We start from the raw sequence: 13,373 nt of genomic DNA on the forward strand, positions 1-13,373 counted from the left end.
AGGGCCTTGGTGAGAGAGGTGGCCAAGAACCCGATGGTCACTCTAGCTGAGCTCCAGAGATCCTGTGTGGAGATGGGAGAAACTTCCAGAAGGACAACCATCACTGCAACACTCCACCGATCTGGGCTTTATGGCAGAGTGGCCAGGCGGAAACCTCTCCACAGTGAAAGACACATGAAAGCCCGCTTGGAGTTTGCAAAAAAGCACCTAAAGGACTCAGATTGTGAGAAACAAGATTCTGTGGGCTGATGAAACCAAGATCGAACTGTTTGGCTTCCGTATGGCCACTCTGCCATGAAGCCCAGATCGGTGGAGTGTGTGTTGCAGTGATGGTTGTCCTTCTGGAAGTTTCTCCCATCTCCACACAGGATCTCTGGAGCTCCGCCAGTGACCATCGGGTTATTGGTCACCTCTCTTACCAAGGCCCTTCTCCCCCGATTGCTCAGTTTGGCCGGGCGGCCAGCTCGAGGAAGAGTCCTGGTTGTTCCAAACTTCTTCCATTTAAGAATTATGGAGGCCACTGTGCTCTTGGGATCCTTCAATGCAGCAGAAATTTTTTTGTATGCTTCCCCAGATCTGTGCCTCGACACAATCCTCTCTCTGAGTTCTGCAGGCAGTTCCTTCAACCTCATGGCTTGGTTTTTGCTCTGATATGCATTGTCAGCTGTGAGACCTTATATAGACAGGTGTGTGCCATTCCAAATCATGTCCAATCAATTGAATTTACCACAGGTGGACTCCAATCAAGGTGGAGAAACATCTCAAAGATGATCAAGAGAAATGGGAGGCACCTGAACTAAATTTCAAGCGTCATAGCAAAGGGTATGAATACTTATGTAAATGTGATATTTCAGTATTTTATTTTAAATAAATTTGCAAAACTTTCTAAAATCCTGTTTTCTCTTTGTCATTATGGGGTATTGAGTGCAGATTGATGAGGGAAAAATTGAATTTAAACGATTCCAGCATAAGGCTGCAACATAACAAAATGTGAAAAAAGTGAAGGGGTCTGAATACTTTCTGAATGCACTGTATATTCCACCTCCCTTCATCAATCAACCAATCCTATTCCACCTCCCTCCATCAATCCCTTTCCACGTCCCTCCCTGCATACCTACCAAGCCATCCCCCATGATCCCTACCGACCACCTCACTGCCACGCAAGACACTCCCGACCACTCACCGACCTCATACTTCTTTCCCTACATACCGTTCCACAAACTACATTCCCTATCAACCTCTCCACCAACCACAGTCCCCAACAACTACTCCACCAACCACAACCCCATACAACCACTCCACCAACCACGTTCCCCATCAATCTCTCCACCAACCACGCTCCCAATAAACCTCTCCACCAACCACACTCCCTATCAATCTCTCCACCAACCACGTTCCCCATCAATCTCTCCACCAACCACACTCCCAATCAAGCTCTCCACCAACCACGCTCCCTATCTATCAAGCTCTCCACCAACCACGTCCCTATGAACCTCTCCACATACCATGCTCCCCATCAACCTCTCCACCAACCACACTCCCTATCAACCTCTCCACCAACCACATTCCCTATCAACCGCTCAACAAACCACGCTACCTATCAACCTCTCCACACTTCCGATCAACCACTCCAACAACAACATTCCCTATCAACCGCTCCACGTTCCTTATCAACTACTCCAACAACAACGTTCCCGATCAACTACTCCAACAACAACGTTCCCGATCAACCACTCCAACAACCACGTTCCCGATCAACTACTCCAACAACAACGTTCCCGATCAACCACTCCAACAACCACGTTCCCTTTCAACCTATTCACGCTTCCTATAAACCTCCCACGCTTCCAATAAACCTCCCACGCTTCCAATAAACCTCCCACGCTTCCTGTAAACCTCCCACGCTTCCTGTAAACCTCCCACGCTTCCTGTAAACCCCCCACGCTTCCTGTAAACCCCCCACGCTTCCTGTAAACCCCCCACGCTTCCTGTAAACCCCCCACGCTTCCTGTAAACCCCCCACGCTTCCTGTAAACCCCCCACGCTTCCTGTAAACCCCCCACGCTTCCTGTAAACCCCCCACGCTCCCTGTAAACCTCCCACGCTCCCTGTAAACCTCCCACGCTTCCTATAAACCTCCCACGCTTCCTATAAACCTCCCACGCTTCCTATATACCTCCCACGCTTCCTATAAACCTCCCACGCTTCCTATAAACCTCCCACGCTTCCTATAAACCTCCCACGCTTCCTATAAACCTCCCACGCTTCCTATAAACCTCCCACGCTTCCTATAAACCTCCCACGCTTCCTATAAACCTCCCACGCTTCCTATAAACCTCCCACGCTTCCTATAAACCTCCCACGCTTCCGATAAACCTCCCACGCTTCCGATAAACCTCCCACGCTCCCTATAAACCTCCCCACGCTTATCAGCTGCTCCGCGTTCCCCATCAACCGCTCCGCGTTCCCCATCAACCGCTCCGCGTTCCCCATCAACCGCTCCGCGTTCCCCATCAACCGCTCCGCGTTCCCCATCAACCGCTCCGCGTTCCCCATCAACCGCTCCGCGTTCCCCATCAACCACTCCGCGTTCCCCATCAACCACTCCGCGTTCCCCATCAACCACTCCGCGTTCCCCATCAACCACTCCGCGTTCCCCATCAACCACTCCGCGTTCCCCATCAACCACTCCGCGTTCCCCATCAACCACTCCGCGTTCCCCATCAACCACTCCGCGTTCCCCATCAACCACTCCGCGTTCCCCATCAACCACTCCGCGTTCCCCATCAACCACTCCGCGTTCCCCATCAACCACTCCGCGTTCCCCATCAACCACTCCGCGTTCCCCATCAACCACTCCGCGTTCCCCATCAACCACTCCGCGTTCCCCATCAACCACTCCGCGTTCCCCATCAACCACTCCGCGTTCCCCATCAACCACTCCGCGTTCCCCATCAACCACTCCGCGTTCCCCATCAACCACTCCGCGTTCCCCATCAACCACTCCGCGTTCCCCATCAACCACTCCGCGTTCCCCATCAACCACGCCACGGTCCCCATCAACCACTCCGCGTTCCCCATCAACCACTCCACGCTCATCAACCACTCCACTTGCCAACCACGTTACCCACCGCTCCACCTATCATCCTCCCAACGGCACCATCTCTCCTTCCTTTCCTCCCTTGCTCCATTTACTTCATTCCTTCCTTTCCTCACAATCACGCTCCCTTCCCTTCCCTTCCCTTCCTCCGGTGAAACAACTCGAAACGCCAACTTTATTTCCCGCATCGGTTAGCATTAATTTGTCGACTTCCAGTCGATAAAAACTCATGTAAGGGATCAAGGCCAGGCTTGTCCAGGACCTTCTCGATGTGAATCATTTCATGCAGGATCACGTCGTGTGCCAAAAGTTAACGAACCACGTCAATCTTCCTAAACTGCTGAGAACTCCACTGCCGAGTAAAACCCAAGCACAACACGTACACCCGAGAGGGCACGGGGAGGGTAAATAATCATATAAACACTTGGATAAGGTCCCAAAACAGTGAATAAGCATAAAAACCCATCGCAGGGAATGTCAAATGAATGATGCGCAAACTCCAGGAATAACAAAGTCACAAATCGCCAACTACTACAGAGCGACTGTATAAACTAGAAAGGTAAATGACAAGAGCCTATGTTCAAAATGCTCCGCATCAATCTGTATCAAATCCCAACATAAAAACAACTACACTTGGACCTTTGCTCAAGGAAGACTAGGCCGCAGGCCTGGAATAACGCACGGTTCGGAAATAAACAGGCCACACATCTCCACAGCAGCCGATGCGATCTCTCCGTCCATGCGCACAACCACCACTAAATACAAACCGCCTCCATTTGCCGAGGTACACAACGTTTCGGGCGAAACTCCACAGCAAACATCCAACGGAACATACGTACCGCTGCGCTCCATGGTGCGCAAGGCATGACGGGATCGCACTCCCTCTGATTCATTCTCAAAATGAATCACTCGCCTTTCAATCTCCCTTGCGTTTGGGTTGTTAATAATGACGGTTACGGAGCCCAAGGAGACAAAATTTGCCATTTGACGACAAAATAACGCAGACCATACTTTTTACTATTCGGGTGAGGGGACATAAAAGGGGCGGAGCAAAGCATTGGAACGATTCTCTCTTTTACTCGTGATTGGTCGAACAGCATCACGTGCATTCTCGCGTTTGACTGAGAACACGTTGGAAAGGATAAAATAAAATCTTAAAGGCTCGTGCAACGTTTTAATGTTCACTTCTGATACAATTTTGTGAGGTATTAACCCATAAAATTCTGGATTTACTGGTTATTACCCAGGAAGCCTTTTTTGTCGTCGGCTTTTCTCCACCAATTAGAAGCAAGCTTTCAGAAGTTACCCCGCGGTTATTTTACATTGTAAGAAAGATTCGTTCTGTGGGTTGACGCCAGTTTTAATTCATTTGCATAATAATAACGGCGAGAACACGCCTATATAACATCATATTTGTTGGTCGGTCCACGACCGTAGCTGTTCTACCTGGGTGTATCGGCGTGATCGTGGCCCGGCGCGGGTTTTTTTTTTTTTTTTTTTTAATTATTAATTAATTAATTAATTAATTGCTCACTCCGGTTTGTGTTTGTTACTTGGCAAAAATATTTTAAAAAATTGCAAGTATGTTGCTCACTCCGGGTTGTGTGTGTTTGTGTGTTTGTGAAAATTTGTTATTTTTTTTGCAAGTATGTTGATCACTCCGGTTTGTGTGTTTGTGTGTTTGTGAAAATTTGTTATTTTTTTTGCAAGTATGTTGATCACTCCGGTTTGTGTGTTTGTGTGTTTGTGAAAATTTGTTATTTTTTTTGCAAGTATGTTGATCACTCCGGTTTGTGTGTTTGTGTGTTTGTGAAAATTTGTTATTTTTTTTGCAAGTATGTTGATCACTCCGGTTTGTGTGTGTTTGTGTGTTTGTGAAAATTTGTTATTTTTTTTTGCAAGTATGTTGATCACTCTGGTTTGTGTGTGTTTCTGTGTGTGTGTGTTTGTGTGTGTTTGTGTGTTTGTGAAAATTTGTTATTTTTTTTGCAAGTATGTTGATCACTCCGGTTTGTGTGTTTGTGTGTTTGTGAAAATTTGTTATTTTTTTTGCAAGTATGTTGATCACTCCGGTTTGTGTGTGTTTGTGTGTTTGTGAAAATTTGTTATTTTTTTTTGCAAGTATGTTGATCACTCTGGTTTGTGTGTGTTTGTGTGTGTGTGTTTGTGTGTTTGTGAAAATTTGTTCTTTTTTTTGCAAGTATGTTGATCACTCCGGTTTGTGTGTTTGTGTGTTTGTGAAAATTTGTTATTTTTTTTGCAAGTATGTTGATCACTCCGGTTTGTGTGTGTTTGTGTGTTTGTGAAAATTTGTTATTTTTTTTTGCAAGTATGTTGATCACTCTGGTTTGTGTGTGTTTCTGTGTGTGTGTGTTTGTGTGTGTTTGTGTGTTTGTGAAAATTTGTTATTTTTTTTGCAAGTATGTTGATCACTCCGGTTTGTGTGTTTGTGTGTTTGTGAAAATTTGTTATTTTTTTTGCAAGTATGTTGATCACTCCGGTTTGTGTGTGTTTGTGTGTTTGTGAAAATTTGTTATTTTTTTTTGCAAGTATGTTGATCACTGGTTTGTGTGTGTTTCTGTGTGTGTGTGTTTGTGTGTGTTTGTGTGTTTGTGAAAATTTGTTATTTTTTTTGCAAGTATGTTGATCACTCCGGTTTGTGTGTTTGTGTGTTTGTGAAAATTTGTTATTTTTTTTGCAAGTATGTTGATCACTCTGGTTTGTGTGTGTTTGTGAAAATTTGTTATTTTTTTTTGCAAGTATGTTGATCACTCTGGTTTGTGTGTGTTTCTGTGTGTGTGTGTGTTTGTGTGTGTTTGTGTGTTTGTGAAAATTTGTTATTTTTTTTGCAAGTATGTTGCTCACTCCGGTTTGTGTTTGTGTGTTTGTGAAAATTTGTTATTTTTTTTGCAAGTATGTTGATCACTCCGGTTTGTGTGTGTTTGTGTGTTTGTGTGTTTGTGAAAATTTGTTATTTTTTTGCAAGTATGTTGATCACTCCGGTTTGTGTGTGTTTGTTTGTTTTGTGTGTTTGTCTGTCCGCTCGCTTATACTTGCCCACATGACACAATTTTAAACCGATCTTCACGAAACTTTACCAAATGATAGAGTTCGTGGTCCGACAAAATCCAATATATTTTGGGGTCAAAAGGTAAAAAGGTCAACATAGGCCAACGGTCAACCACTTTTTTCAAATTTCTAAAATCCTCAATTTTCATCCGATGGACTTGAAATTTGAATAGGATTTACATATCGGCGAAATAAATTCAACCACCAACTATTTTTGAGATCAACATAGGCCAAAAGGTCAACATAGGCCAAAGGTCAACCACTTTTTTTCAAATGTATAAAATCCTCAATTTTCATCCGGTTGATTTGAAATTTGAATAGGATATACATGTCGGCGAATTGAATTCAACCACCAACTATTTTTGAGGTCAGCATAGGCCAAAAGGTCAACATATGCCAAAGGTCGACAACCATTTCAAATTTCTAAAATCCTCAATTTTCATCCGATTCACTTGAAATTTGAATAGGATTTACATATCAGCTTACTGAATTCAACCATTAACTATTTTTGAGATTAGCTTAGGCCAAAATGTCAACATAGGCCAAAGGTCAACCACTTTTTTCAAATTTCTAAAATCCTCAATTTTCATCTATTTGACATGAAATCTGAAGACGATTTACATATCGGCTAACTGAATTCAACCACCCACTATTTTTGAGATCAGCATCGGCAAAAAGGTCAACGTAGGCCAAAGGTCAACCACTTTTTATTTAATTTCTAAAATCCTCAATTTTCATCTATTTGACATGAAATCTGAAGACGATTTACATATCGGCTAACTGAATTCAACCACCCACTATTTTTGAGATCAGCATCGGCAAAAAGGTCAACGTAGGCCAAAGGTCAACCACTTTTTTTGCGAATTTCTAAAATCGTCAATTTTCATCCGATTCACTTGAAATTTGAATGGGATTTACATATCAGTTAACTGAATTCAACCAACAACTATTTTTGAAATCAGCATATGCCAAAAGGTCAACATAGGCCGATGGTCAACAACCATTTCAAATTTCTAAAATCCTCAATTTTCATCCGATTGACTTGAAATTGGAATAGGATTTACATATCAGCAGACTGAATTCAACCACCAACAATTTTGATCAGATCAGCTTTTGAGATTAGCTTCGGCCAAAAGGTCAACATAGGCCAAAGGTCAACCACTTTATTTGAATTTCTAAAATCCTCAATTTTCATCCAATTGACTTGCCATTTGAAGAGGATTTACATATCAGCGAACAGAATTCAACGCCCAACTATTTTTGAGATCAGCGTAAACCAAAATGTCAACATAGGCCAAAGGTCAACCACTTTTTCCGAATTTCTAAAATCATCAATATTCATCCGATTGACTTGAAATTTGAATTGGATTTTCACATCAGCGAACTGAATTCAACCACCAGATATGGATGAGATCAGCATAGGCCAAAAGGTCAACATAGGCCAAAGGTCAACCATCTTTTTCTTTTTTACAAATTCCTAAAATCCTCAATTTTCATCCGATTGACTTGAAATTTGAATAGGATTTACATATCGACTAACTAAAGTCAACCACCAACTATTTTTGAGATCAGTGTAGGGCAAACGGTCAACATATGCCAAAGGTCAACCACTTTTTCCGGATTTCTAAAATCCTCAATTTTCATCCGATTGACTTGAAATTTGAAAAGGATTTACATATCGGCTAACTGAATTCAACCACCTACTATTTTTGAGGTCCACATAGGCCAAAAGGTCAACACAGGTCAAACTTCTAAAATTATCAATTTTCATCCGATTAACTTAAACTTTGAAGCCGATTGGCATATCAGGTCACTGAATTCAACCACTAATTATTTTTGAGGTCAAAAGGATGCTCCACTGAGTGCCATTCTACTTTGTTCTGTTTTGCCAAGTGTCACTCGATGAATGATTTTTTCTGTCTGCCTGCACAGAATGAGTATGCTTTTCTCTGCAATTGTTGGTCCGATTGCCAATAAATGTTCACCATAGGAGCGCCTCCTCCTGTAGAATTTTTAATGACAATTATCGTGTCATATGTCACGTGGTACGGGCGCCATCTTCGGAAAAACGAAAAAACCTTTGCCCCTCGATATCTGCGAAACTGCTCCATGGAAAAAAATGTCACATGGCTCATTGTGAAGTACTCCCCTTGTGGAACAACAGAAATTCATGATAATGTCATCGGTGCCTTCACTATGACGTCATAACGAGACAAGTAGAAAGCTTGATACTGTGGTGCTGTGCACACACAACTCGATTGCCAGAGAAGTAGGCCACAACGCGTGGATACAAACGAAAGTACTTTATTACACGTTCGCTCATCAGCACTGGGCGTGGGCGGGCTCGACCTTAGAGCCCGCATATATGTCCCGAGGCCACGCCTTGCCCACGGGCGTGGCCGATCGGCCGAAAGGCGGGGCATGTATTTCAGTTCCCCGCCTGGACGCTCGCGCCACCCACTGGTGCACGGAATTATTGACCCTTGTGCCCGCCACACGCGCTCCCCCAGAATTCCCGCGCACCTGAAGGGTGAGCTTGCGGGGAAGCTGGATGACCCGGCCGAAACGCCCCCTGGCTATGCGTGCAGGACTGAGGGGTAGCGGGACGGCGGGGCTGGGGGGTGCCGGGGGTCGGACCGCCGGGGGGCGGCCTCGACGCGGAGGCAGAGATGCTGGCGGGGGGTGGTCCAGATTGAGGTGGGCCGGCTTGAGGCGGTCCACGGAGATACGATCCGGGGCACCGCCGATGTCCACGGTGAAATGTTTGTCCCCGGTCTCCAGCACATGGAAGGGCCCGTCGTACGGGGGCCGTAGCGGTGCCCGGTGAGCGTCGTGCCGGACGAAAACGTACTCCGCCGTGCGAAGCTCCGGGGCGACGTGGGAGGACGGGCAACCGCGGTGTGCCGTCGGCACCGGGGCGAACCTCCGGGCCGCCTCCTGCAGGGTGGAGCGCTGTTGCGCCACGGACCAAGGAGCCATGGAGTCGGGGATAAATTCGCCCGGTAACCGCAGCGGTTGTCCGAAGACCAGCTCCACCGAGGTTGCGCGCAGGTCGTCCTTGGGTGCCATCCTGAGGCCAAGCAGGACCCAGGGGAGCCTGTCGGCCCAGCTGCTGTCGCGGAGGCTGGCCCGGAGCGCGGCCTTCATCGAGCGATGAAAGCGCTCGCACAGGCCGTTGGCCTGGGGGTGGTAGGCCGTGGTGCGGTGCAGTTTCACGCCGAGCCCTTGCACCACCGCGCCCCAGAGCTCCGAGGTGAACTGGGGGCCGCGGTCGGACGAGATGTCCTAGGGGGCACCGAACCGGGCAACCCACGTAGCGATGAAGGCTTACGCCACATGAGCCGCAGACGTCACCGCCAATGGCACGGCCTCCGGCCATCGTGTGGTGCGGTCCACCATGGTGAGGAGGTGGGTGAACCCCCGCGAGGGGGGCAGAGGTCCCACCAAGTCAACGTGGACGTGGTCGAACCGACGCTCGGGCACCATAAACGGGGCCAACGGGGCCTGGGTGTGGCGGTGGACCTTTGCGCGCTAGCACGCGAGGCACGTCCTGGCCCAGTCGTGGACGTCCTTCCTGAGGCCATGCCAGACAAACTTCGCCGCGACGAGCTTCTGGGAGGCCTTCGTGCCCGGGTGGGACAGGCCGTGGATGGCGTCGAAAACCGGGCGCTGCCAGCCAGCGGGCACGATGGGGCGAGGCCAGCCGAGGGAGACGTCGCACAGGAGGGCCGTACCCGCGACGTCGAACGGCACCTCGGTGATGCGGAGGCCCGTGACGGCGGTCCGCAAGGCCTGGACGCCGGGGTCGGCAGTCTGGTCCTCCGCCATCCGGGCATAGTCGATCCCGAGGTGGACCGCGTGCGCGACGGACCGGGAAAGGCAATCCGCCACCGGGTTGTCTTTACCCGCGATGTGACGGATGTCCGTCGTGTACTCGGACACGGCAGAGAGGTGACGTTGCTGCCGGGCCGACCATGGCTCAGCGACCTTGGCCATCGCGAACACAAGGGGCTTGTGATCAACGAAAGCCGTGAACGGGCGGCCCTCGAGCAGATGGCGGAAGTGTCGGACCGCCAGGCGGAGCCCGAGCTGCTCGCGGTCGAAGGTGCTGTACCGGCGTTCGTGTGGGTGCAGCTGCCGGCTAAAAAACGCCAGGGGCTGTCAAGCACCACGCACCCACTGCTCGTGCACCGCGCCCACAGCGTAGTCCGACGCGTCGGTGGTGAGGGCGATCGGTGCATCGGGCGCCGGGTGCGCCAGCATGGTGGCGTTGGCCAAGGCCAGCTTTGCGCCCGCCAACGCCATGGCCATCGACTCCGACCAGGCGATGTCACCTTTGCCCGGCTTCCCCCGGAGGGCCACGTGCAGGGGACGGAGGAGCTGGGCGATGCGGGGCACAAAGCGGTGGTAAAAATTGACCATGCCCAGGAATTCCTGGAGCCCCTTGATCATGCAGGGGCGTGGGAAACTCTTGACGGCCTCCACCTTGGCCGGTAAAGGGACGGCCCCGTGCCTGGTGATGCGGTGCCCCAAGAAGTCAATGGCGGCGATGCCGAAGCGGCACTTCGCGGGGTTGATGATCAGGCCATGCTGGCCCAGGCGTTCGAAAAGCGTGCGGAGGTGGAGCAGGTGCTCCTCCCGGGACGCGCTCGCGACTAGGATGTCGTCCAGGTAGACATAGATGAAAGGTAAGTCGCGCAATACGCTGTCCATGAGCCGCTGGAACGCCTGGGCCGCATTCTTCAACCCAAAAGGCATCCGCAGGAACTCAAAGAGGCCGAAAGGGGTGATGATGGCCGTCTTTGGGACATCGTTCGGTTGTACGGGGACCGTGTGGTAGCCCCGGATGAGGTCCACCTTGGAGAACACGGTCGTGTTTGCCAACCGGGCAGCGGTCGGGGGTGGTGGCGTCGTTAAGCCGGCGGTCATCACCGCACGGCCGCCATCCGCCGCCGGGCTTGGGCACAATGTGCAGAGGAGAGGCCCAAGCGCTGTTGAAGCGCCGTACGATACCAGCCGTTCCAGCGTGGCAAACTGCGCTTTCGCCAAGGCGAGCTTCGTGGGGTCGAGGCGGCATGCCCGGGTGTAGACCGGTGGGCCGACGGTGGGGATATGGTGCTCCACCCCGTGCTTGACGGCCACCGCTGAAAAGGTGGGTCGCGTGAGTGCCGGGAAACTGGCGAGGAGGTGGGTAAACTCGTCCGCTGCCGGAAGCGTACAAACCAATCTCGCCGGGACGGAACCATTCAGCAAGCCGCTTGGGAAGCCACTCGGTGAGCCGCTCAGCAAGCCGCTCAGCGAACAAGCGAGCGAGCTGAAGGTTTCGGCCTGGATGAGATGTCGATGCTTAACGTCCACCAACAGCCCATGCGCACAAAGGAAGTCCGCACCGAGCAGGGCCATTGGCACGCTGGCGGTGACGAACGACCATTGGAAACGCTGTCCCCCGAAATGCAGCGAGAGGCAATGCTTCCCGAATGTGCGGATGGGTGTTCCGTTGGCGGCAAGCAAAGCGGGGCCCCGGCCCGTGGCTTGCTTGTCGGACGCTGTGGCAGGGAGGACGCTTGCCTGCGCTCCCATGTCGCATAGAAAACGACGACCAGACGAGGTGTCCGTGATGAACAGGAGGCTGCCGGAATGGCCGATGCTCATGGCCGCAAGTGAGCGCCGGCCCGGTCGTTTCCCGACCCGTCAAAAGAACACGGCGGGCGGCACGTTCTAGCCTTGCGGCCGAACCTGGCGTGATAGTAGCAACAGGTTTGTGGCGGTGGCGGCCGCGTCGGCCGTGCCGGCGGCGGTGGTGGTGGTGGCGGCGGTAGTGGGCGGGGCGTAGCAGCGGCCACGAGGGAAGCCGGGGGCGCTGTCGCCTCCGCACCAGGATCCACTACGGCAGCACCGTAAACCGACCGCTTGTCGCAGGCCGCGAAAGATTTGTTGGCCTCTCCGGCCAGGGCGCGGGGTTCCGTGATTTTGGAACCGGCCAGCGCGAGGCGCACCTGTACAGGTAGCTGGCGGAGGAAAAGTGCGCGGAACAAGAAATCCAGGCACTGGTCTCCAAGCAGGGACAGCATGAAATCCATCCGGACGGATGGTCGTGTGTCGCCGAGGGCGGGAAGGTCCAGGAGGCGGTCGGCACGTTCGACCTCCGTGAGCCCGAACGTGGCAAGGAGGAGACGTTTGAGCGCCTCGTACTTGTGGTCGCCCGGCGGGCGCCGAAGGATGGATACGACGCGGGCGGCAGTGCCGGGCCCGAGGGTGGCGACCACGTGGTAGTACCGGGTCTCGTCCACCGTGATGCCCCGGAGTTGGAATTGAGCTTCGGCTTGCACAAACCAAACGTCGGCTTGCGCTTCCCAGAACTCTGGGAGTTTGATGGCGACGGCGTTGGTAGCCATGGCGCTTTCGGGGGTCAGCGACGGCTGAACCAGTCGGGGTCACCAGTGTGGTGCTGTGCACACACGACTCGATTGCCAGAGAAGTCGGCCACAACGCGTAGATACAAACGAAAGTACTTTATTACACGTTCGCTCATCAGCACTGGGCGGGCTCGACCTTAGAGCCCGCATATATGTCCCGAGGCCACGCCTTGCCCCCGGGCATGGCCGATCGGCCGAAAGGCGGGGCATGTATTTCAGTTCCCCGCCTGGACGCTCGCTCCACCCAATGGTGCGCGGAATTATTGACCCTTGTGCCCGCCACAATACAATCAGTTTGAAGTTTCTTGAGCATGGTCTGCACAAAAATGATATGGAATAATGAAATTGATGACGTCATTCTTCACGTGGTTCGGGAGCCATGTTGGATTCAACATAAATCTACGTCGTCAATAAACCACACAAACACAGCAGCTAATAAACACCCCACAAACACTCCTGGCAGGGGGTCTGCAATTTCTGATTGCTCTTTCTTGGGTTTTTTTTTTTGCAATGGTTCCTCAAATGGGGGCCCACAGATTTGTTTTGTGACAGGCCCACAACAGGTTAATCCGGCCCTGATCCCGACTTGTGCTTGTATAAATCTCACCTTGTGCACATGTATGACCCAGGATTCTTGGGATGTCATCGTTCTGTCATGCTGTTCTGTTGATGTTCAATGTTCACCCAATCGGGCTGGATTAAACTAAAGGCAGTTTGATTCGTTATTGGTGTTCATTCTTTATTTCCGAATAGTACTCGCAGTGGGGGTAAAATAACGATTGGATTCC

At 50.7% G+C, this 13,373-nt stretch overlaps 1 protein-coding gene across 4 annotated transcripts in view; it reads right to left on the reverse strand.

Moving 5' to 3' along the window:
- LOC137425155 (E3 ubiquitin-protein ligase Hakai) overlaps window positions 1-4,441 on the reverse strand; it is an 84,013-nt gene extending 79,572 nt beyond the window's left edge. The window contains exon 1 of one of the 4 annotated variants that reach the window (XM_068113292.2): window positions 3,940-4,441. In XM_068113292.2, the coding sequence (XP_067969393.2) occupies window positions 3,940-4,084 (145 nt within the window). In that variant the 5' untranslated portion in view covers window positions 4,085-4,441. Of the gene's footprint in view, window positions 1-3,739; window positions 3,830-3,867 lie in introns of those variants that run through there. The other 3 variants (XM_068113293.2, XM_068113295.2, XM_068113294.2) reach the window with 3 other exon arrangements.
- Window positions 4,442-13,373: the final 8,932 nt, after the last annotated feature.

Source organism: Myxine glutinosa, chromosome 4, assembly GCF_964187855.1.
Source record: "Myxine glutinosa chromosome 4, kmMyxGlut1.1, whole genome shotgun sequence".
Lineage (NCBI taxonomy): Eukaryota > Metazoa > Chordata > Myxini > Myxiniformes > Myxinidae > Myxine > Myxine glutinosa.